The sequence below is a fragment of the Ceratotherium simum genome, chromosome 5, assembly GCF_057802395.1.
Source record: "Ceratotherium simum simum isolate JZ-2026a chromosome 5, ASM5780239v1, whole genome shotgun sequence".
Classification (NCBI taxonomy): Eukaryota; Metazoa; Chordata; class Mammalia; order Perissodactyla; family Rhinocerotidae; genus Ceratotherium; species Ceratotherium simum.
The window spans coordinates 84,744,109-84,769,393 of record NC_141904.1 but is presented as its reverse complement, the minus strand read 5'-3'; the positions used below and the strand labels follow the sequence as shown (position 1 = coordinate 84,769,393).

General features: G+C 52.8%; 1 protein-coding gene across 1 annotated transcript; it reads right to left on the bottom strand.

Moving 5' to 3' along the window:
• Positions 1–5,958: 5,958 nt before the first annotated feature.
• On the bottom strand, positions 5,959–23,980 carry SLC6A1 (solute carrier family 6 member 1). Its single transcript, XM_004443170.3, has 14 exons — positions 23,678–23,980; positions 23,152–23,283; positions 22,504–22,604; positions 21,580–21,689; positions 19,726–19,858; positions 16,601–16,735; positions 16,272–16,375; positions 15,855–15,979; positions 14,509–14,621; positions 14,001–14,132; positions 12,437–12,539; positions 11,264–11,364; positions 9,953–10,120; positions 5,959–8,188 (listed from the first exon to the last, which is right to left on the bottom strand). Exons 1-14 carry the CDS (start codon positions 23,913–23,915, stop codon positions 8,084–8,086), a joined length of 1,800 nt encoding a protein of 599 aa, XP_004443227.1. The 5' UTR covers positions 23,916–23,980; the 3' UTR covers positions 5,959–8,083.
• Positions 23,981–25,285: the final 1,305 nt, after the last annotated feature.

Sequence of the window (25,285 nt, the reverse complement as noted above, 5' to 3'; positions counted from 1 at the left end):
GAGGCCAGTGGGCATCGGGATTTCCCAGAGCTCAGAGGAAATCACAACATCACCACCGTCAGGCGAGCTGTGGATCCAGAGTGCCACACTGCTGTGCTTTGTCTCCAATGATATCAGCTCCGGGCCGCCACTCTGGTTCCTATGCTAGTCAGGAGCTCTAATTAGCAGCCCCGGCAGATTGATAAAAAGCAGGGCTTCATTATTAAGTGACAGTTTGGTAGACAAAATCCTTCAGACACAGGGCTCTTGGTGGGGGACGGCCCTGATTACAGAGGTCCTCCTAAGGGGCCACCTCGGGGCCCACGGCTGTGGTAACCTTGCTGTTTTTGCATGCTCGTTTTGGGGGAAGCCCTGCGCTCCGCCCTCTCCCTGTTTCAACTCATTGCACTTTAACCACAATTTTGTGAGGAAACTGAGGCACAGAGAGATTTAAGTAACAGTGTTCAGAGTTGCTTGGAGAGTGAGCAGCAGAGCCAGAGCTCACATTGAGGGCTGTCTGACCCCAAAGCCAGTGCCCTGGACAGCTGTTACACTGTCATCCCTGTCCATTCATATTCATTCATCACACATTCAGTCATGTACTTACTGAGCTCCTTCTGTGTGTCAGCTCTGTTCTGGGCAGTTAGGACACAGCAGTGAACTAGAAAAAGCCCCTGTCTTCCCAGAGCTTCCTTTATAGCGGAGGGAGGCAGACAATAAATTAATAAACATGAGTGCTGAGAATAAGAAAATTAAAGCCGAGTTAGGGCACAGAGAGAGAACGGGGGAGAGTGTTATTTTAGCTAGGGTGGTCAGGGAAGGCCTCCGGGAGGAGGTGACATTCGAGCAGAGGCCTGAATGAAGGGAAGGAAGCAGCCTTGAGGAGATCTGGAGGAAGAGCAGACCAGAGGCAGAACACATCCCTGGCCTCCCTAACAGGGAACTGCAGGTGCGTTCTGCCCAGGCCTCTGTGTTCCAAGGCCCTGGGGCTTTGCTTACTCTGTCCCCTCTGTCCCGCTCACCAAGTCTTCCTCATCCTTCATGTCTGGGCAGGCGTCGGACCATAGTTGGACCCAAGTTCCATGGTTAAGTCAGCCTTTGGTTCCCAGCTTACGCGGCTCCCTCCCCAGCAAGTCATCCCTGTCCTTCCAGGCTGAATCAGTGCCTCCTTGGTGACCCCGCAGCCTCCTGAGCAGTGTTCCAAGCACAGGGAACAGTAAGTGCAAAGGTCCAGTGGCAGCAACAAGGTTGGAGGGCTCAAGGGACAGAGACGGCCAAGTGTCGTGAATGAGGAAGTGAGTGGTATGCATTGAGGTCAGAAAGTTAGACAGTGGTCAGATCATGGAGAGCATTATAGGTTACACTAGGGAGACAGAATTTTTTTCTAAATGTGATAGGAGAAACTATTGGAGAATTTTAAGCAGGGAAATGACATGACCTGATTTATATTTTCAAGTGATCACTCTGGCCACTACTGTGGAACAGATTCTAGGGGGCAGGACTGGAGGCAGGGAGACAAGTCAGGAGACTGTTGCAGTGGTCCAGCTGAGCGATGATGGTGGTCTGGATGAGTGGAGGCAGCGCTCCCGAGGACTTCCACCTCTGGGTCTACCCAACAATAGTCCCACCCCTGCCTGTCTCAGCCCAGCTGGGAGATGCCCGGTTCCTCTCCATCCGCCTTCCTGATTGGTCCACAGCACAAAGGACTTGCACTAGAAACTGGAGCAGGTGGGCGCCTCTGCTGGGAGACTCATGTCAAGACAGGGCTTTCCAACCTAAGTGCCCATCAAGGGACGAATGGATAAAGAAGCTGTGGTATATATACACAATGGAATACTACTCAGCCATAAGAAACGATGAAATCCAGCCATTTGTGACAACATGGATGGACATTGAGGGTATAATGCAAAGTGAAATAAGTCAGAGGGAGAAGGTCAAATACCGCATGATTTCCTTCATTAAGTAGTAGATAATAACAACAATAAACAAACACATAGGGACAGAGATTGGATTGGTGGTTACCAGAGGGGAAGGGGGGAGGGAGGAGGGTGAAAGGGATAATTTGGTACATGTGTGTGGTGATGGGTTGTAATTAGTATTTTGGTGGTGAACATGATGTAATCTATGCAGAAATAGAAGTACAATGATGTACACCTGAAATTTTTACAATGTTATAAACCAATGTTACCGCAATAAACAACAACAACAAAAAAAAAGACAGGGCTTTCAAAGGGTTATTTGAAGAGACCGTGGCTTTCTCCAGCGGACCTGTGCTGTGTTCGCCTGCCCAGCATCTGCTCCCCCTTTTCCTGTGGGGATCTACCGCTCCCCGGAGCCTCAGTTCACATGTTTGGGGGCTACTGGTCCATTCCTCAACTCAAGACGTGGCCAGGTGACCCAGGCCTGGCCAGTCAGCACGTTCCACCCTCTTGGCCACACTGATCCGTTAGGAGATGAGCATGTGATCTAGGCTGGTCCAATGAGATCTAGTCCCAGGACTGCAACGGAAGTTTCCAGGACAAGAACTCACTTTATGGTACGGTTGCCAATCTGGTAGGTCGTAAGCCTGAAGCTGCTGGAAGCCACCCTTACCCCCGTTAAGAGTAGAGATAGTCTGAGAGTGAAGCTTGGGCAGAGAAAAGCAGAGCTGGGAGGTGGAGAGAGACTGATTCCTGATGCCATCCTTTGAGCACCTGGATCCAGCTGTGCCTGAAGCTGCCCCCTCTGGAAATTTTTATGAGTCTACAAACTCTCTTTTATGCTCAAGACAAATTTGAATTAGAGTTTCTGTCAGTTTCCTAAGGAGGTGGTAAACTCTCTGTGAGTATTTAAGAAGAGGCGAGGTGGCTTTTGGATCCTTGCTACTCAAAGTGTTGGTGAAGGCCCATCGGCTACCTGAGAGCTTATTGGAAATGCAGAATCTCAGGCATCACCCCAGCCCTACTGAATCAAAATCCGCACTTTGACAAGACCCCCAGGTGATTTGTGTGCACATTGCAGTTGGAGAAGTGAGTCCTTAAAAACAGTTCAAACTTCAGATAGAACCAGATGACCTTTAAGATTCTTCCCCATCCTGAGCCCTTTGACCTGTTTCCATCTTCCCTCTGAAGAGCGGAGGAGAAAGCCGGGGAGGGTTCTGGAATAGCACAGTGGGGTAGGGCTCAGAGCGGGTGGACCCTAAGGAGGTCACCCTGGCCACATTTGACAGGCGAGGCTCACGTTTCGGATTCCCTTTTCCTGTGTGCGCTTATGGTTCAGGGAAGGAGGGCCGGGAAGGGGGGCAGCCGGCCGCGTGGAGACGGGAGAGGGGAGAGGGGAGAGGCGACGAGAGGCGGCTGGCGCCCCGCCCCCGGGAGCTGGCTCCTTAATGGAACGCTTTTCTGCTCTCCCGAGGGAAAACACGCTCTGTTTGAGATGCCCGTAACAAACCCCGGCTGCTGTTTCTCAGGAGAGCAGGCGGTGGTAGAGACAACTCGTCCAGAGAGGAGAGGTGCTGGGCGGGGAGGAGGGGCTGGCGTGTCGTCTCTGCTTGGCCGGGAGGAGGCGCTCCTGAGTGTCTGCCCGGAGACACGACAACTAAACGCAGTGTGAGATCCTGGATCGGACGAAGATTGCCAGCAAGGGCACTAGTGGAGAAATTGGCTGTGGGCTGCAGATTATAGTAGTGCAGCGGTGTGAAACTTCCCGAGTTTGGTAATGTACTGTGGTTCTGTGAGGGGAGGTCCTTGTTCACAGAGGAGACGTGCTCACCTTTTGAGAGAAGCAGGTCCAAATGTCTGCAACTTACTCTCAACGGTTTAGCAAAATCATCATCATCTTATTATTAGTGTGTGTGTTAGAGAGAGATAGAGGGGGAGGGGGAGGGGGAGATAGATCCATAGATAGATAGATAGATTCTGGGTGAGAGGTGGCCAAAAGCAACATTTGCCCAAGATTTGGGAGGCAGCAGTGAAACAGGAGCCATGACTCTTTGAAGGTCTTCAGGGTCAGATGCAGTGCAAGCCCTGCGTGCTGGCAGAGGGGCGGGAGGGGTCTGGCTGGTCCCCGCCTTCCCTGCCCTGCGCCCTGCTGGCTAGTGGCTCCAGGTGGTCCACCAGACATGCCGACAGACGAGGCAGCTACGCAGAGGCAACGGCCTTGCCTAGACTTTCCCCAGGCCTGGCTACTGTATTTGCAGGTTCCAATGCAAAAGGAAAATGCAGAGCCCCTTGTTCAGAAGGCCAGAGAAAAGCGCTGTTAAAGGTACTAAACTATAATGCTGTTCCTCCCTTCCATGGTCTTTCTCTCCACTGGTCATGGTGGTTTTTAATTTGCTATTTAATATTGTTCTAAGTAGAGGAAAACTTAAAGTCTAAATCTTTAGCATAAATTTTACTGTTCATCTTTATAGTTGAACATGAAAGCATTTAACCCATGTGTGAATCACACAACGTGTGTGTGGAAGCTTGTCCGTGCATGTGCGTTTCGCTCCTCCCAGAACAGCAGAAACCTGCACAAAACTAAGTTGTTGTTATTTCACATCCTGATATGCGCACATTCTGCCAATACTCACTGCCTTCAGCTGGCTGATGAGTGAGGAACAGAAAGTACAGGTGGCCGCATCTTTTCCGTCCTCCTCTGCCATCGTCTTCGGTCTAAGTGGTGGCTAACACAGGGCAGTCACTTGAGTAAGAAAGGATAAGATAGGGCTCCTTGGGCGCTGGGTGTCTCTTAGAACACAATTGACTCTTTCTGAGTTGGAAGCAAGTTCTGGTTCACATAGAGAGGGTGGCCTCTCAGAGCCCCTGCTTCCTCAGTTGTAGATGTAACAGGCTTCCCTTGTGCTGGTTTGCGTCTCACTCAACTCCCACACGTTGTGGGTCCCTGGGATTCTGTGTTCCTGGGGCATCACGAATGCTACATGCACGTTGCACACACCTCTTCTGCTCACCTGGCTAGTGACTGCTCTGAGCTGTCAACTCTTTCAGACTCTTACTTCCTAACTTCTCCCACACTGTGTAAGGTCTTGTTCCTGTAATAAATCCCTATTCCAAAATACCCATACTAATCAGAGTGGTTCTGCTTCCCAGACTGAACCTTGACAGACAGAGTTACAGTGGCAGCATGTCAACAACTGGTGGGCCGGCCCCGTGGCTTAGCGGTTAAGTGCGCGCGCTCTGATGCTGGCGGCCCGGGTTCGGATCCCGGGAGCGCCCCGAGGCACCACTTCTCCGTCCAACGCGAGGCCGAGTCCCACGTACAGCAACTAGAAGGATGTGAACCTATGACGTACAACTATCTACTGGGGCTTTGAGGGGAAGAACTGAATAAATAAAATCTTTAAAAAAAAAAAAAAAAAACAACTGGTGAATCTGGGTGTCCACTGAACCATGCTTTTTTTTTTTTTTTTTTTTTAATTTATTTTTTCCCCCAAAGCCCCAGTAGATAGTTGTATGTCATAGCTGCACATCCTTCTAGTTGCTGTATGTGGGAGGCGGCCTCAGCATGGCTGGAGAAGCGGTGTGCTGGTGTGCACCCGGGATCCAAACCCGGGCCGCCAGCAGCGGAGCGCACGCACTTAACCGCTAAGCCACGGGGCCGGCCCACTGAACCATTCTTACCTCTCTGGAGAATTCACATTTTTATAAATAAAATTTAAAAATTAAATATTTTGAAGAATGAACCACGAGTGAATGAATGAGTGGTGGTGTTAACTAAATGTGCTCCTATTATCCTAGTTTTAGACTTTTATTTAGTTGACCACATTAAAGTTTCTTAGAACAGAGAAAGCACCTCTTACGTGGCTCAGAATCATTTTCTATCCACTCATTCCAATACTTTTGGGGAAGTCCAGCTCCATCTTGCTGGATTTTGAGCCCAAATCTCTCTCTCTCTCTGTGTTGGGGAAAAAAGCTTTGTAAGCGTTGTTCTGATGAAAGAGGCTATTGTGCCCCCACCCCACAGAACTGAAGGTCTGATATTGTATATCATAGAACCTTTATTATTTTTCCTCTAAATTCTTAGAAACGTACATAATGCCCGTGCTCTAGTTATGACACCATTATAGACGTTTAAAATGCATCTTCATTTATAAATATTTTACATTTGGTCCATAGAATAGATAATTTTACTAAATAATACTGTAGTTTTTTTTTTAAACAGGCTCTGTATATAGTTTGAATATGTATATATTACATATTTTTTTTAATATAGAGATAAATTTACTTAGTGATCTGAGAATAAATCCTTATTGCAAAAAAGACAGCATATATGATAATACAATATATTCCCCCCCAGGGCAAATACTAAAAAAAGTGACACATATTCACAGTTCTCACAGGAATTGTACGATGTGTAATATTGTGCTATATAAGTAGGTTTGGATGGAAATCAGTTACGGGATTTCTTGCCAAACATCTCACTTAGATTTGCTTACAAACATTAAATACACTGCATTTGTCTTAGAAAGACTTGGTCTAGTTTCACACTGAAGAACAAAGACACGTCTTCTGCCCTTATTCTAGAGGAATTCACACAGGATGGGGGTGGGACCGTGGCACAGTGAAGGGTTCCTCCCATCCTAAACCCTATTATGTAACAACACATATGCATTTTGATCATGGAGTCACCGGTCAGCATCTGCGATGCCTTAGCAATGAGCCTATTTTACAGATGACCTCAGGAAGAGGTTTCAGATTTCCTACAGAAACTACATACCACACGTGAGGATGAAGGGACATGTGTGTGCATTTACACGTGTACAGGTACTTTCTGTTTTCTCTACAATAATGTGCTTAATATTCTGAGGGTAATACTTATTGCAAGAGCTGGTATGCTGGTCACTTTCGGATGAGGATGACAAGAGATTAAAAAACCCACAGTCACAGTTATTTACCATAGTTCTTAAGGATTAGTCGTAAAACACAGTTTGTGAGCTAACTAGCTAAGGAGCTACGGGGCACAAGAGACGATTCGCTACATGGGAACCCATCTTCCTGGCAAAGGAGAGACGCTGAGTTACCGGAGCTTGCAAGGAACTGTCTTCACCCGATTTGCCACCAGCACCAGGGAGCCCAATTCTGGAAGGGAACAAATACTACTTCCCAGTGAGGAAGCAGGCTTGATCTTGGAAGCACTAACACTAGCTCCTGGGTCAGCGGCAGTGAGGAGATCCCGGGGAGGAACTGCAAAGGTGAGACGCAGCAGCTTTGATGGGGTGGCAGTGAGGGCAGTGGCCCAAGAGGGCCTGAAGGGAACCGGGGCATTCCGCTCAAGGACACAGCGTCACCTGATGTCCTCTGCAACTGTCCTGTGCTCTGTAACGCTGGGCCGCCTCAGAGAAACCGGGGCTCCTGATCAGGGCGTTTCCCCAGCGGGATCCCAGGCCCCCGGAATGGCGACAGAGAGATCAACTGCGCTCGTGGCAGTTTTCCAAAGAGCAGGGCCCGTCTGGAACGCTCGCTGCTGGGCAGGTGCAAGCAGAACGGCCTGGCGAGGAGGGCCAGGAAAGCCTAGCTACAGAGATGCTCGATCAGCTGGGCGGCGGGGAGGAAGGACCTCACACCGGCTGCTCGAGAGAGCTGCTCTGGGGATACGGACTGGGGTCCTTGGGGGTCGTTTTGTCAAGCTGCCTCGGGAAGGAGAAAACCAAACACTGAAAGAGCTCCGGGCTCCCTCACTGAGGAACGAGCTCTCCCTGGAAATCCCCGCTACACAAAATGCCCTTTCCACGCGCACAGAGCAGCGTCCCCACAGCACCCAGCTCCCGCAGAGTCCAGATAACAGTCGTGGGTTTCAGCAGTAAGAGAACAGTCGGGAATACCACTAAAAGCCAGGAGGGCGCGGCCTCTCCCGTCACACTCGCTGGCGGGATAAAAGTGATCTACCTTGGCAGTCACCAACGCTTGGTGCTTAAGGGGCTGGATTCAGGGGTTGGAGCCGTCGGGGATCTGCCCACGGCAGGCCCAGGGGGGTGACTGTCCCCTGCCTCTCTCTCTCTCTGCGCGGTGATGGTGTCTGGACTCGCCACTCGAGGTAGGTTGAGATCGACGGTATCCTCAGACGTCAAGTGGTGGTGTGGTCAGCCAGGCTGGGGGTGAGAGTGTGGGTTGCGAGCGCCCCCACCCTAGATGTAGGCCTCTTTGCTGGCTGAGCCGCTGGCCTGGGGCTGTTCTGGACCATTCTCCGGGCGAACGATGTCTTCGCTGGGCTGGATCATGACCTGGACGCGCTGTGGGCACCGGGGAGAATTCGGGCCGGGATGGGGAGGACTGACCGCTCCATTCCCCCAGCATCTCTTCAGTCTCTCCTGTCTGCTCTACCTTCACACGGCACCCAGACTCCGGCCTCGTCCCCGCGTTCTCCAGACCCTCACACGCTCCCGCATGGGCCGCGCCACATCTCCTCCGCTCAGGTCATTGTAGCGACTCCCACCAACCCTCCGCTTCCACTCCTGCCCATCACCCCTTCATTCTACTCTCAGCACAGCCGCTGGAGGGCTTATGTCAAAACCAAAGTCAGATCCCGTCCCTCTACTTCTCAGGACCCAACAGTGGCTCCCATTTCACCAAAGTCCTACAAGACCCCACATGGTCTGGCCCCCGTCACCTCAGACCTCGATGTCCTCCCCTCACCAAGCCCCCCCCCAACTTACTCCACTCCAGCCACAATGGCCTCCTCACACGCACCAAGCATGCACCTGCCTCAGGGCCTTTGCACTTGCTGTACCCTTTGTCCGAGACATCTTTCCTTTCAGATAGTTACCTACTTCGATCTCTACCTCCTTAAGTCTTGCCTCAGTGCTTTCTTCTCAGCAAAGCCTCGCTCAGCACTCCCCAAACCTCCTTCCTACTTTATTTTTCTCCATAGTACTCATGCCCATCTAACATGTTTTTAATTGTTGATTTTCCTCTACTAGAATGTAAGCTCTATCAAGGTGGGATTTTTGCCTCTTTTGTTCATGGCCATGTCCCCAGCACTGACAGTACTGTCTGGCACACAGTAGGTGTTCAATACATATTCGCTGAGTGGATGATCCCCCACTACCTTCCCTACACACATCCCCTGAAACCCTGCCCCTTTGGACAACGCACCATCTTCAGATGTGCCTTGCCCTTTCCCACTGCTGGGCCTTTGCACAGGCTATGCTCCCTTCCTCAAATGCACCCCTTTGCCTCTGCCACTCTAAGACCTGTCTGCCTTTTGAGGCTCAGCAGAGGATCGTGGAAAACGAAAGCACTGCACCTGGAGTTGGAAGAAAGGGCTGCGAGCCCCAGCTCTGCTAATAACTTACTGCAAGGGATGGGTAAGTGGTTCCCGCACTTGGCCTCAGTTTTTCCATCTGTGAAGGAGAAGGCTGGCCCAGGAGCTGCACACAACCCCACCCCCTACCCCTTTCCTTGAGGGTAAGACCACATTTTCTCTTTATCAAGCCCACAAATGAGGTCTAGAGTAAGCCCTCAATACATCTGATCCCACCCTTCATCTGCTTCAAACCCTTGATAGCTCCCCATTGCCCTTAGGATAAAGTCCAAAGTTCTTACTCTGATTTTCAAAGCCCTTCGTGATCTGGCCTGAGCTTCTTATATTCCCAAACTCATCTCTTTATCACCCACTCTGAACCCCTCCCCACTCTACCTTCCAGCCACACTGATCTCCCTTCAGTTCACCAAATGCAGTTTATACCCCTGGGCCTTTACACATGCTTCCCATCCCCTCCTAGGAACATTCTTTCTGCTTCTACTTTTAACACTGACTCATCTTTAGGCCTCTCCTTAGCTATCCCCTCTTTTAAGAAGCCTTTCCTAACCTTCCTCAACCCAGCAGGGCTAACCCATCTCCATGGTTTACCCTGATCATGGTGCTTCTAACACTCTATCATCATTGGTTATTGACTTGTCTATCTCCCCAGACTGTGCACTCCACAGGGTAAGGGCTGTGCCCAGCTCAGTGGGGGAAGGGGACTAGCAATTTGAAGGGTGGAGAAGGGACCTACCTGCTTCAGGGAGCCCTTTAAGGTGAGGAACATGTAGGCCATGTACCCGGGGATGAGGACCATGGAAGACAGAGCCATGAGCCAGCCCACGCCCTGGCCCCACTTGGGGAAAACGTAGCTTCCCATGGTGAGAGGAGTCATCTGCACAGCACTGAAAATGAACACACCCTGGGGAGGGTGGGGAGGGCACGAGAGCAGTCAGTCATCCAGACTGGACAACCAAGGTCCCCCCAGACCCTGAAGCTGCCAGGTCCACCACCCTCCACCCCTGCCCTGAGGCTGACCCTCACAAGGGCCCAGCATCTTGGCAATCCCGCACCCAAGGCCACTGCTAGTACGTAACGTGCCTTCCTGCATAGTAGAAAAAGGCACCTCCTCTGGGAGGACCAATAGCAAAAGCCTCCTTCTCCTAAGAACAAATAGAAAAGGTCCCTGGGAGGACCAATGGAAAAGGCGCCCTCTCTGGGAGGACCAATAGAAAAGACACCCTTTCCGGGAGGACCAATAGAAAAAGGTACCCTCTCTGGGAGGACCAATAGAAAAAGGTGCCCTCTCTGGGAGGACCAATGGAAAAGGCGCCCTCTCTGGGAGGACCAACAGCAAAAGCCTCCTTCTCCTAAGAACAAATAGAAAAGGGCACCCCTTCTGGGAGAACCAATATGAAAAAGGTGCCCTCTCTGGGAGGACCAATAGAAAAAGGCACCCTTTCCGGGAGGACCAATAGAAAAAGGTGGCTCCTCTGGGCAGACCAATAGGAAAAGGCATCCCTTCCTCCAAGTTAACCAGCTTGGCAAGCAGAACAAGGGTTGGATGTCAGCCCCCGGGCCACCACCAGCTGGGTGCCCCTATGCAGGACACAACATATGCAGTGGCCCAGTCCCTACCCCAAGGGACAGCCCCGCGCCAGGCCCGCTGAGGCCCAGCTTCCTCTGGTGGGAGGGAACGAAGGATGCTGAGAATGAGAGGTCTCCCCACGCGAACGCCTTCGGCTTCAGAATCAGGCCCACCTGGGTCGAGGGCAGCGCCAGCTAGCTGCATGACGCTGGCTGGGTGAGCCCCGGGGCCCCCGGCAGGAAAAGGGGGCAATACGGCCTATTTTGCAGAGGTTTGTGAGGATGCTGTAATGTGTCTGGTACCACGCAGAGCACAGAGCAGATGCTCAACAAGCAGGAGGCGGCAGTATTACTAGAGAACAGGGGGATCTGGGGCCTCTGCCACCCGCCTTTGCCTCCAGAGGTTTGTCTCTGGCCGAGTCGCCCCAGGGCCTGGTCTGGACTCATCCTAACAGGGCTGGTCAAGCCTTGTCCTTACCGCTACAATGATTGGGGTGAAGAAGGACCAGCAGAGCTTCCACCAGATGCAGGGCCTAGAGCCAACCATTTCTTGGATGTTGTCATAGAATCGGTTGACACCTGTGACATCGGAGGGAGAGCAGGAGGGATAGATGAGCTGTGGGGACTGCAGGCTTAAAGCCCCAATCTGCCGCCTTCTCACAGTGTGACCACAGGCAAGTCACCTAACTTCTTTGACCCTCGGTTTCTTCGTCTGTCACATGGGGCTAATGCTCCGGGGGGGTCCTCACGATCTAAGTATTCAATAACCAAATCCCCTCAGCAAGTGGGCTGTGTAGGAAAACAAGTCACCTTCACAAGAAAATATCTACCACTCAAAGGATATACTTACAAAACATGTCCCCACCACTCTCAATGTCCCTGCCACTCAACACCTATCCCCGCCGTTCCTTCAAAGCTTTGCTGGACGGGGTGGTTTTCCTGATGACCCGATGCTAAAAGCAACTGGCAGTAGAGTGCAAAGAACTGCAGATCTTGCAACAACACCACAGACGTCGTGAAGTTGACGAGAGTGACGCTGGGCACGGCTTGAATTATAAGCAGTCACTGCCCGTGGGGACCGGACAGCCTTAGCTCAGTTAGAGAGGGCGGAGGGGAGCGACAAGGAGGGTGAGGCAGCAGAGAAGGCACGATGAGAACCAAGGACTAGGAGGGACCCTGGAGGACCTTTCGAACACATCACCTGGCTGTGAGAGTCGAGGTGCAGGGAAGGGCACCCTTTGGACTGTCCCGCAGTGGGGTCTGGAAACGTGGCCACAAAATAAACAGATAAAATCACTGCTTCCTTCATTCTCAGGTAGTGCATACTGTTAATTATAGCTCAGCTTTTGTTCAATATTTAGCTTCAGAATGTTTTTTGGTAATTTTGGTTTCCCTTTCCTACATAAAATCTCAAACGAACCTTTTTAATCTCAAAACTTATGAAGAAATTTTGGCTCCCATTTTAAATGAATTTATTTAACTTTTCTTCTTACGGTATATCGTAAACAAGGGACCTCCTGTGCTAACTTCCTCCAGTTGCTGTGAGGACTAAATACATCATTGTATGGAAAGGGCCTGGGGTTCAAGTTGGGTTTGTTGAAGGATGACTGAGAAAGGAAAGAGGGAGGGAGCGAGGAGGGGTGGTGCTCACCGTAAAACCAGGAGATGGAGACACACTCAAAGAACACGAGAAACAGCAGGCTCATGCCACTGGCAGAGTAGTAATCAAAAAGTTTGAAGACGTAAATGCCCCCCTGCAAGAGGAAAAGACGTGAGAGTGGGTCCACCTTCCCTCAGCGCCCAGTGCCTTCAGAACACAGTCCACAAGGGCTTTAGAATCTGATCAGGCTACACTGCAGCAGAAGGCTTGAGGGTAGATTAGAAGAAGCACTGAGGGCCTAATGACCATGGAGGATGTGGTCACTGACTCCCTGGTGACTGGGAAGACAATGTCCAGGTGGCAGAGGGAAATGCCCCATGTCTGGTAAGGCTCGGGGCAGAAAGGGGAGTTGGTCACCACAGCCATCTCTCCACAATGCTCAATCAGTCATGTCTCTCCCCTGCTTAAAATGTTCCATGGCTTAAATAGACAATACTATAACACACAAATAAGTACAGAGATATAAAATAGAATAATAAAATAAAATCCAAATGCTTGGGCCTGCAAGGTCCTGCATGTTCTGGTCCTGTACTCCCTACCTATCCTCTCACTCCCTCGGCACCCCCACCCCCCAACTGGCCTTCTTTCTGTCCCTCAATCTTGCCCAGCCCATTCCCACCTCAGGGTCTTTGCACCTGCTGTGCTTTCTTCCCCTAGCCAGAGCTTCCCCTGGCTGGCTCTTCCTTGTCATTTGAGTCTCAGCTCAACTGTCACTACCTCAGAGGGACTGCTCCTGACTACTCTGTCTGAGGTAGAATCTCTCTCACCCCCCCAGGGTCATTCTCTGTCCTACTATCCTCTTTTCCTCACGGCACTTAACACTCTCTGAGATGATCTAATTTGTATGTCAGTCTGTCCACCAAAATATATGCTCCAGGAGAGGAGATACTGTGTCTGTCATGTTAACTGCTGAATCTCCAGTGTCATGCCAGGCCCATAGGAGGTGTTCAGCAACTACGAAGGAACAAAGGAATGAATGAGCAATGATTCTGGGTCTGAATTGTCTTTGGATCCAAGGGTAGTTTTGTGGATCATAAACCAGATCCATAGGGCTGAGCCCATGGCTTTAGGGTCATCTACATTTATGGTACAATTCATCAGTTCTGTGTCTATCTTCTGACCAGACTGGGAGGGCCTTGAATGAAGAGAGCATTGTTCGTTAATACTGATAGAAAAAAAAAAGTGGGAATGAGAGGAAGGGGCAGTGTCAACTTTAAAGGCCCAACTCCAACTTGAGGTTTGAGTCTTTGAGACCTCAGCCTTTGCATCCCCTCCTCCAGAAAGCAGGCCCTGGTGCCCCAGGCTGGGTTACGGGCTGTATTCTCTAGCTGTGTCTTATCATTTCTAGCCAGTGTCTGTGTCTCCCACCAGCCTGGGAGCCCCTTGAGGGCAGGGACCCCATCTGACTCATTGCTGTGTGTGCAGGGCTTGGCGCAGAGATGGTGCTCAATGAACAGACGAACAGTGGGATAGGACAAGGTTGGGGCAGAGAGGAGCTGGGAGTGGTCCCGGGGCAGGCAGCACCACAGGTGTGCCAGGTGCCGCCTGAGCTCACCTGGGTGATGTTAGAGAGGCCGATCAGGTAGGAGACGATGCAGACGGCAGCGATGAAGAGCTCCCTGCGGTTGCGGAGGAGTCTGGGGTACTCGTCCACCAGGGCTGTGATGAAGCCTTCTACGGTGCAGAACTTCAGGGGGCAACGGAGGTCAGCCAGGTGCAGCAGCCCTCAGCCTCAACCCACCCACAGCCTGACCCTCTGGGGAAGACCAAAGAGGCCCAGCAGCATCGGGACAGCAGGGCCAGGAGAGCCCCGGGAGCCGTGCCTGATTCAGCCTCTGCCTCCCTTTGTGACCTCAGGACAGTCCCTTCCCTTGGGACATCTGGAAAATGGGGAAGGTGGCTGAGCTGATCCCTGAAGTCTCATGTGGTGGAACATTCTAGAGGTCGGAAACTCTCGGCCATCTTTTTGGGGGCCTAAGACAATGGGCTCCTCTCCCTGCTTGCTCCTGGACCAACGAGGCTGGGTGGGGGGTTCCTCAAGGTGCCAGGGAGGGTGTCCTCACCTGGCTGTCGATGCCCAGCATCAGCAGCATGGAGAAGAAGAGGATGGCCCAGAGCGGAGAGATGGGCAGCTGGGTCACCGCCTCCGGGTACGCCAGGAACGCCAGCCCGGGGCCTGTGGAGGGAAGGGCAAAAAAGACAAAGAAAAGAAAAGGCCCTGAGCACTGACAGCATACCCAGGACACCACCCACTGTCTAAGCTTTATTTCATTTCATCTTCGGAGTAACCTTTTGGGTGAGTGTTATCAGCCCCTTATTCTAGATGAGGAAACAGAGTGTGTGTTGGGGTGGGAGGCTGTAGGGTTGGGTCCAGAGGCAGGGGAACCAGTGAGATGAGATGAGGGACTGCAGTGGCCTGGCCAGCAGTGGGGACAGTGCAGACACAGAGAGGTGGTCAGATGGAGAGGTACTCAGGAGGCAGGATGGGCAGGTCCTGGTACTGGTTGGTTTGTGGCTGCAGGGGAGGGAAGGGTCCAGGACGTCAGTTTGGGACATGCTGTTTGAGTGTCTGGGGGGCAGGTATTCAAGAGATCAGGGAAAGCCTTGGAGGAAGAAGGAGAGAGATTGTAACCTCCCAGGAGTCTGGCTCTGGAAAGGAGGGGTGCGGCTCACGAGTTCCAGAGCAATGAGATGGTGGGCTGCCCGTGTAGAGGAGATGTGGACCTCAGCGGAGAAGGGTCCTTTCCTCAGGACCAGCCCAATTCTCCACGATGGGGAAGGGACACATCTCGTCTCGTTGCCTCCCTGATCCTCATGGTCTCTGCATGCACACAGTGGGTCCCTCATGTTTGCTGCTTTCCTGGCTGAGCAGGGGAAGGGGGGCTGCCTGGGCTTTTCCTTGGACCCTGTGGCATCAATGCCTGTGTGGCCAGCAGAGTAGGCACAGCCTACTTGGTGGAACTGGGACATAAGCACTGATTTGGGTTCTTGTGTCGTGGCAGTGAGCCTGTCTGAGTTGGACTAAAGTTTATATCCCAGGGGGCAAGCGTGGGTCTTGTCCTCCCAGGTGTCCAAGATTGTGCTGGAAGTGTCAGTGTGGCCAGGCTTTGCAATCAGCCGGGTCTGGGCTGGACTCCAAGGTTCCCCCACCTCTCGAGCTCCGTGAACTTGGGCAGGTGGCCTCAGTGGGCCTCAGTTTCCTCATCTATGAAACAGGGATACAACAGCATCGACCGCACAGCGTTGGGAAGATTCAGGCATACGGTACGCGTACATGCTCGGCGCGCTGCCCGGCACCTGGTGACGCTCGATGCCAGCGCGCCAAGCTGGTGACATGACGACAGCGCAAACGCGGCGCGGTGAGCCCCTCCCTCCCAGGAGCCCGAGCCCTCCACCGTGCGGCGCTGACCTGAGGCAGCCACATCAGCAATGGACCTCTTAGTGACATGGGCCATGAAGCCCACGATGGAGAAGATGACGAACCCTGCGAACATGCTGGTGCACGAATTGATGCAGCAGACAATGATGGAGTCCCTGCAGAAAAAAAGGGGAGTCAGGGACAGTGGGGCCGGCACGAAGGTGGCTAGCGGGCAGTGGTTAGCGAGGGGCAAGGTGGAGGAGGGTACCTGGGAGCGGCGGTACGTGGCTGGCGAGCACCCCCACCGCAGGGAAAGGAAGGAATCGGAAGGAGTTTGGCTCAGCGAGGGGCGGGGCCGCGGAGGGGCGGGGCCGCGGAGGGGCGGGGCCGCGGAGGGGCGGGGCCGCGGAGGGGCGGGGCCGCGGAGGGGCGGGGCCGCGGAGGGGCGGGGCTCCTGAGCTCCCGCACCTGTAGACGTTGTTGTGGAAAGAGTTGTAGCTCCCAAGCGCGATGAGGGATCCCAGGCCCAGCCCGTAGGAGAAGAAGATCTGGGTAGCCGCATCCAGCCACACCTATAGGCAGAATGTTCAAAAATTAGTCAAAATTACAATCATAGCCACAGCGCCCCAGCGCCTTTTACATGTGCTAAGCAGCTCTCCGTGGCCACAATCCCAGTTTACAAGCGAGGGTCAGACGGGCGCCGTAACGCATCCTAAACCCGGTTAACGGCTCAAGCCTCAGGTGTGCTCCTAACCCAGCCGGTGCCCTCCAGGACCGGGGCCGGGAGGGCCGCTCACCTCGGAGTCGGACAGCTTGCGGAAGTTGGGCGTGATGTAGAAGAGGATGCCCTCCTTGGCGCCGGGCAGCGTCACGCCGCGGAAGAAGAGGATGATCAGCATGATGTAGGGATACGTGGCCGAGAAGTAGACCACCTGGGAGGAAAGCGGGCGGCGCGGTCAGGCCCCCCCAGCGGGGCCATGCTTTTCCCTCCTCCACTTCACCTGCACAGGCACCTGTTGAGGCGCTGGGCTTGGTTCCAGTTCATCTTCCTCCAGGAGGCCTTCCTGGATTCCTAACCTACTCTGCTTGGCCACTTTTCTGAAGCCGCTGCTTACAGTCTGAACCAACCAGCTCAGCCCCCGGTTTTTCTCTTCTCTTACCCCTCCTATTTTTTTTATTTCTGTTTAAATTATTCAAGTAATACATGTGGTGACAGGAAAATTTTAAAATCACATATGAACACACACAGACACACACACACACACAATTAAAGTTCCTTTCAACAGCCCCTAGAATGTAAGTTACATGAGGGACAGGCCTTGTCTTGTTCACTTCTCTGTTTTCCCAGCACCTAGAACAGTCCATGGTATATAGTAGACACTCGATAAATGCCTGACAAATACATAAATGCATGGATGTTAATATTTTAATATTCCTCTTTTGAGATATTCCTTTGCACATATGATAACATTTTCTTAGAAAATGAGGCTCAAATTATGTACTTAACTTTTCATTTAACATATTTAAAGTTAAAAAACACACAGCACATACAGCTTTGTTTCTTGTTTTGTTTACTAAACGTTGTTTTATTGTTCTGTAAGAATGTGATTTTTAATTATACAAAATAGTCCCTCAGGAGGTTTCACCATCCTTTTTAAAGTTTCCCCACTGTAATCCATTTAGGTTACTTCTAATTTTACGTGAATCTTAATAATACTACACTGGAAACCCCTGTATAAAAAATTTGTCTACAAAATTATTATACCATTCTTGGGAAAAATTTCTATAAGTGGAATCACTGGTAAAAAGGAATATACTTCTCAAAGGCTTCTAATCCATATTGTCTAATTGCCTTCCAGAAATTGACCTTCGTCCAGCATTACAGAGAGCGCCTTTCCCACAAAGATGCCAGCACTGAGTGTAATTATCTTAAACATTATTTTTTGCCACATTGATAATCAAAAGACTGATGTCATTGTCTGAAACTGCATTTCTTTGCTCACTAGTGCGAAAGAGCAATTTTCAAGTTCAATGACCTTTATTTCTCAGAGTCTGATTTGACCCCATTTCCTGGTCAGTATGAATTGTTCTCTGGGTTAGTTTCATCTCCCTGACTTGGCTCTGAGATTCTTCAAGGTTAGGAAAGGCAGCCACAGTCCAGTAGAAAAACCACTGTACTTGGCATTAGAAAAAGGAGATTCAGAACCATCTGCATCACCTACAAGCTATGTGACATTGGATCAATTTCTTATCCTCTCTGAGCCTAGCTTTTTCTTGTCTGGAAGATGGGTACAATCAGCCTTGCTACTCAGAAAGGTTGGTTGTATGAGCACATACAACATGCTTGATATATGTTGCCTAGGTCTTGCGCTTCAGTGTGTCTTCTATGTTCATCATGAAGCTAGGTACACAGTAGGTGCTCAGTAAAGCTTACTGATGGATTGGCTGACTCAGTCAAAAGACACAATGAGAAGGACCTCACTTTCTGTCTCCACGAAGCAGTCAGTCTCCTAATGCAGCAGGAACTTAAGACACCACAAAAATGATTATGATGTCGTGTACTGAGTGCCCACTATGTGTTGGGCATGTGCTACATACTCTCCATAGATTATTCCCTTCAGTCTTTGTGGCGAACCTGTAAGGTACTATTATCGTGACCATCTAACAGATGAGGAGACTGAGGCTCAGAGAAGTGAAATGACTTGCCGAAGCGCACACAGCTAGGAACCAGGACACTGAGATTCAAACTCAGCTCTGTCTCTTCCGAAGCCCTTAGGCGCTACATTCTTCCACCTCCTAAAGCTGGGCCGGGAGACACCTGTGCCCTCCTCCTGCCAGCCTGGTCTAGGGACAGAGCAGAGAGGTTTTGACACCAACCTTGGATCTGAGAACCGGATGGGTCCAAAGGTCCCACCAGACTGAAATAGGGTGTGCCCATGCCTGAGGGTGGAATTCGCTAAGTTCTGTTCTGCTGGTTTCAGCTTCTTAGGCAGTCCGCACCTCCCTGTCTCCAGCCCCACTCAGTTCAAATCCCTTCTCTCCCTCCCTCCTCGTAAGACCTCAGACAACACACTTGCCCTGAGTTTCCTTCAGGCCAGGGCCAGTGAGCGACTCGCCATCTTCTGTCCCTGGACTCCTGGGGTGGGGCTTGAAGGGGGAAAGAAGTGGGGGTGAGGCCAGTTCCTCTCCCCACAATTTGATCGGCAAGTTCCCCAGATGTCCCCAGGCTGGACACCCCAGCTTGGCGTGGCTCTGCCCTTGCCCATAATAAAAACAAAAACAATAACTCCCCTTGCTAGCTGCCTAGTTCTTTCCAAATCTCCGTCTCATTTGATTGGCACAACAAACCGATGGATAAGCATAGTTATTAGCCCCATTTTACAGAGGAGAAAACTGTGTTTCAGAGAGGCGAGGTGACTTGTCCGAGGTCACACAGCCAAATAAATGGCCGAGTTGGGATCTGGACTCAGGGCTGTTTGAATACAGAGCCTAAGTATTTAATCATTAATCAATCCACCTCTGTTGCTCCTCAAAGGCTGGGATGTGAAGCGTTCATCTCTGGATCACCCATACCACAACAAGACTTGCAACAGGACAGTTTGCTCAATGGTCCATGAGCAACAACTGCCCTGTTTTTTGATGGCTCTGTCAGGACCAGGGGAATCTCAAGAGACTTACTGTGAGCCTGGCACTGTGCTAAGAGCCTGACTTGCATTATTTTCTTTAATCCTCACAACTGCCCAGAAGGTAGGTAATGTTTTCATTCCCATTTTATAGGAAAGGAAACTGAGGCATGCAGAGATGAAGGGACCTGCTTAACTCAAGGTTGGATGGGGTTCCTGGGAGGTGCAGACTCTTTGCCCAGGGCAGAGATCCCTCTGTAGACCTGTCCCTCTCCAGTCTCCACTGTGCACATCCTTACCTTTCCAGTCCAGCCAACACCCTTCCAGATACAGAAATACACAAGGATCCAGGCGATGGCCAGGGTGATGGCCAGAGGCCAGCGGATCTGACCTGGCTTGTCCAGCCCGTCTGTCATCTGATGCATGTTGCGCCTGGTGGAACAGTGGAGGGAGGAGAAAGTCACGTGGGGCTGGCAGGAGCTGGAGTGACCGGGGGTGCCCAGGGCGTGGACATGGGTGACACCCTCCACTGTGATTGTGCTGACAGCTGTGATCACTGAGATGCAAGAGCTGGGTGGGGACTGCAGGGCCATTATACTAATGGGTAGAAAGGGCTGTTTGCTCAAGGGACCTGCCACCATCGTTGCTCACCGGGATGGCTGCGGTAGCCTCCTGGCAGGACCCCTGCCCTCACTGTTGCTCTGTCCCGCTCCAGCCCCAGGGATCCTTCTAAACTGCGAGTCTGACCACGTCACTCTTGTACTTAAAATCCGACAGTGAAGAGCTCCCTGTGGTTCTCAGAAGGAAGCCCAGACCGCCCAGGCTGACCTCGCAGGGCTTTCACGAGCTGGCATCCCTCTCCAGTCTCGGCTCTCAGCGCAGCCCCCTCACACCCTCAGCCCCTCACCGGGGCCGTGCTGGCTCTTGCCTGCTCCCAGCCCTCACGATGCTCTTTCTTCCGCCAACACCTGTCTTCCTTGCCTTGTTTTTCATCTTTAGATGCCGCTCCTCACCTGGGCTGGTCCAGGCGCCTCCTTGAGGCCCCGACAGCCTCCTGCGTGTCCCCCCTCTGAGCGCTGGCCATCCAGTGTGTCATTGCCTGTTTGCTCATCCCTGTCTCTAGGCAGATTGGCACATAGTAGGTGCTCAAGAAATGTTTACTGAATAAATGGCTGAATGAAAAGCCTGAATGTGTGCAAAAGGGTTGCATGTGGGAGATGCTGGAAAGCAGAACCAGCCGGAGCAGAATCTGATTTTTGTTTGTAAGGAGACAGCCCAGCTAAGGACATTTCAGCACAGCGACTGGTGTCACGTGTTCGACACCTCCTGAGGACAGCTCCCCCTGAGCTTACCCAAGGTGCACTGGACCCTCCAGGCTGCTCCCAGACCCCTTTGAACTGCCCAGCACAGATGCTTCCTTCATACCAAAGAGATCTGGGTCCCAGGACCTCATCTTGTAAAATCAATGCCCCCAACACACGTCTTCTATGACGCGTCCCCTGAAGATCCAGTCAGCGTGGCCTTCACCATGGACAGCGTGTGCGCGCGCGCGCATGTGTGTGTGTGTGTGTGTGTGTGTGTGTGTGTGTGTGTGTGTGTGTGTGTGTGTGTGTGTGTGTGTGTGTGTGTGTGTCTTTACTCCCAGTGACTCTGGGTTTCTAAGTAGACCAGGAGTTTTCTAAGCAGTTTTCAGGATGAATCGGGATTTTGTCGGCCTCTCCTGGTGATTCCTCTCGGCCTGCACTGGTGCTCCCCTCCGCTGGCTCACTGTCCACCCTTCTCCACCTACTCCGGGCCCAGTTGCTGCGCCGTGGCTGCGGCACCGGCTCCCTCGCCCTCCTGCTTCTAGAGGGTTTGACCAACGGCAGGAGCTCAGGGGTGGGAGGAGAGGGAGTGGGGATGTATCCCCCACTGGACGTGGCTCCGTCTGGAGCTGGGTTTCTCTACCGAAGGTCAGGGCAAGTGTCTAGCGGCCCTTCCGCAGGCCAGCTCCCTCTGGGGGAGGAAAGGGCTTCACCCTCCCTTGTGGCTTCCTGAGCCCACTAGGGCTCCACAAACAGCGCTTTACCTAACTCGCCCATCACCCCCTGAGGCCGCCTCTGTGCCCGCGGGCCCTGGGTAACACTCCACCACCCGGCTGGCCCCGCACTCACTCCCAGAACTCCACCACCGCGCTGGTCATGTTGGTGGTGTTGACGATGCTGTAGTTGGAGAAGCAGCGGTCGGTGTTCCAGGGGTTGTCACACTGTTTCCATGGCAGTGTCTGCAAGACAAACCCCACTGAGCCCCCAGGGGCTGGCAACAGCGACCCCTGCACACCTCAGGCACCCTCACATCCCCCAGCGTCCTCAAGCCATTATCTCACCTCCCCTCCCAACAGCTCCTGGATGCAGGGCATGTTGTGATCCCCATTTTAGAGATCAGAGAGGGGCAGCAACTTGCTCAAGATCACACAGCTCTTAGGTATCAGAGCTGAAATTTGAACTTCAGACTTTTCACTCTGAAACGCAGCTTTCCAAGCTGTACCATAAGGTCTGGTGTGTCCACCCTGGAGCCACTTCCCAGCTACGTGACCTTGGGTAAGGGGTCTCGCCCATTTGACCCTCTGCACACTGATGTTAACAGTGAACACTTACAGGGCTTGTTCTTGGCCAGGTATAGGTTTAAGGGCTTTACACATATTTACTCCTTAATCCTCACAACAACCCTAAGAGGCGAGTTTCACTTGTACCCCCATTTTATAAATGAGAGCACTGTGGCTCAGAGAGGTTAAGTCTCTTCCCAAAGTTGCACAGCTGGTACGTACTAGGGTCAGGATTGGAACCTAGGCCGTCTGGGACCATATGAAATGAGCTAATGACACCCACCTAGGAGGGGTGTCATGAGGATTAGACGTCAGCCCACACGAAGAGCCCGGTTCAGTGCCTGGCCTGGGCGGGTGCTGTTATAGTGCTAGGAGTTGGGGGAGACAGGGTGACTGAAGACAAGCCGGGCCCCCCACCCAGAGGCACGGCCCTGGCCGTGGAGGGTGGGATGCAGGTCCGGCTCCCTCTGGCGGGCGGGCCCAGGGCACTCACCGTGGTGAAGGAGTTGTACAGGTAGTAGATGGCCCAGGAGATGATGACGATGTAGTAGATGTTCAGCCAGAACGACAGCACAGCAGCGGCAAGGCCCACGCCTGGGAGTGGAGCACGCCAGCACGACACTCATTTATTAGAGTGATAAGAATAACTGCCCAGTTCGTGTCATTGTTACTGTTTTCCACATTGTCTACAGTCTCACTGGACCATGGAGACAGGCAGGGGCTTGGCTAAGGTCACACACGTCTGGCATGTGAGGGAGCCAGGCTTGTGTCTGGGCCCAGCACAGGCTGGTCGCGGTGGGGGCCAGGTAAGCATGACCTCTACGTGTCCACCTGTCCGGCACTGAGCCAGGAGGCAGAGAAAGCGGCAGCCAGCCCTGGCTGGGGAAATGAGCCCATAGGGTAGGGCAGGGCAGGGCAGGCTGACGCGCATGCGGGGCTCTGGACTGGGTCCTCCTCTCCACCTCCACGCCCTAGGTTCTGACAGGCATTGTCATCTGTCACCTGGGCGCCTGCAAGGGCTCCACTCTGCTCAGATGTGGACCGAGCAGCTCCCTCTGTCCAGAGGGGCGAGGGTGTCGGGAAGGCCCTGGCTTCACCACCGTCCTGTGGGCAGCACCCACGGCCCACCCTGCAGACTCACCCTTGAACATGGGGGCCAGCTTCCACACGCCCAGGCCCCCGATGGACGTGTACTGGCCCAGGGAACACTCCAGCAGGAAGAGCGGCACCCCCGCAAAGATGAGCGTCAGGAAGTAGGGGATCAGGAAGGCCCCTGCAGGGGTGAGAAGAGATGCTCGTGGCCCCGAGGCTCTGGAGAAACCCCTGTCGGAGGGAGCATCGCGGCGGGGCGTTCTGGGGTCCCAGCCACGATTTCCTCACACTCTGCCTCTAAAGCAGCACCACAGCCAGACTGAGGCCCAAGGACATCCTTGGCTCAAACTACATCTCCACACTTTGCAAAACGGAGAGGGGCACTTGTAGGTTGCAGTGACAAAGGACGATCACCCTTGGGGAATCCTTTGGTGAAAAGACGAGAAACAGAACAGAGCCTGGTCCTTCCTTTGGAGTCTTTATGGGACCCTTGCCCTAAGGTGGCCCTGGAAGACGCCCGCTTGGGACGTTCTCCGGGGGTCAGCCAGGCCGGGAGCCGCCAGGCCGGCACCTACCGCCGCCATTCTTCCCGCAGAGGTAGGGGAACCTCCAGACGTTGCCCAGGCCGATGGCGTAGCCCACGCAGGACATGAGGAAGTCAAAGCGGCCCTTCCACGTGTCCCGGTCCGGGAGGTCCGCCGCCCTCTTCTGCACCTTGACCACCAGGGTTTTGGGCTTGTCGTTGGCCACAGGGGCCTCGCTGACCTCTGTGGAGATCTGCCCGTCGGCCACCTTGCTGCCGTCGGCTGCCATGTCTCGGGGTCTGGACGCAGGGGTCCCGGCAGAGGGACGTGCGGTGTCAGCCCCGGTCCACGCGGACAGCAGTTTTGCGGCTCACGGTCACCCTAGGAGAAGAGAGGGCTGGGGTGACAGGCACAGAAGGGTGGCAAGCTCCTGGAGTTGCCCCCAAATAACAAACAAATCACCCACAAACACACCTGGGGCTGAGACGGCTCCCCCCAAAAGCCCCCTCTCCCGCCGGCTCCTGCTCCCAGAGGAGGAAGGAGCCTCTCGTGTCCAAAGACCACGTGTGAGGATGCGGTCTGCCAACGTCTCCTGGACCAGCTTCTACTGGGGTCACCTGCGCCGTGTGCCCCCCGTCATGTGTCCTGCTCAGAGGAGAAACCCGAGGCAACCAAACTTCCAAACAGAAATACTAAGTGCCCCTCATATTTGTCTCGCAGGATGCGATTCGACCTTCACTCTCTGAGGCCATGATAGCCACAGCCGGGTGAGCAATGGACTTCAGTGGGCTGAACAGGGAGGTGTCCTGGCTGCAGGCGATGGGTGAGGGCGGCACATGAGCGCAGACTCTGATCATGATCAAAGTCCTCTTTACCACTTTTGCGCTGCGTGACTTTGAGTAAACTTCTTAACCTCTCTGCCCCCCCCCATCTTTTAAATTGAGGATGATAACAGTACGTCCTCATCAGGTGGTAGTTCTCCCCTTATTCAGTGGGGCACCCTGTGCCTGGCAAATGGTGAGGACTTGTTGCTATGTCATCAGCAATTCCCAAGCCTGCCTGTGTTTCCATGTCGTTGGGAAGCTTTGTGAAGATACAGATTCCCAGGTGCCACCCCAGATGAGCTACATCAGAATCTCTAGGAGATGAGCCCCGAATCTACACTTTTCACAAATTCCCCAGAACGAGATTCTTATGCCGGGAGCCTAGCTCCAGCCCTGAGGTGAGGAAGGACCACTGGCTTAGATGCCTCTCTGACCCTCAGTCACCAGATGTCCCCATGACACTCTGCCCCTTCTCACCTCTTCAGGTCCAGAGGCAGCATGGCGTCGAGGACAGTGTGTGACACTGGACTCAGACCAGCCCTTGGTTCAAGTCTCCAGTCTGCCTTCTACCAGCTGAGTGACCCTAAATCCCACTCCTGATTGCTCTAGCCTCAGTTTCCCCATCTATAAAATGGGGTGATCCTATCTGACTTATAAAATTGTGGCAAAAATGCGCTTTCCTGGCTGTAAGAGGGCCTCCCCCGACCGGTTCAGAAAGAGAACCTCATACACAGTTCTGATTGTTTTGGCTGTTGTTGTTACCTGAGGATTTTGTGGCGGGTCAGCTCCAGCCCAGCTCGCTCTGCAACCCCGGGGTGAGAGCCTGCAGAGCAGA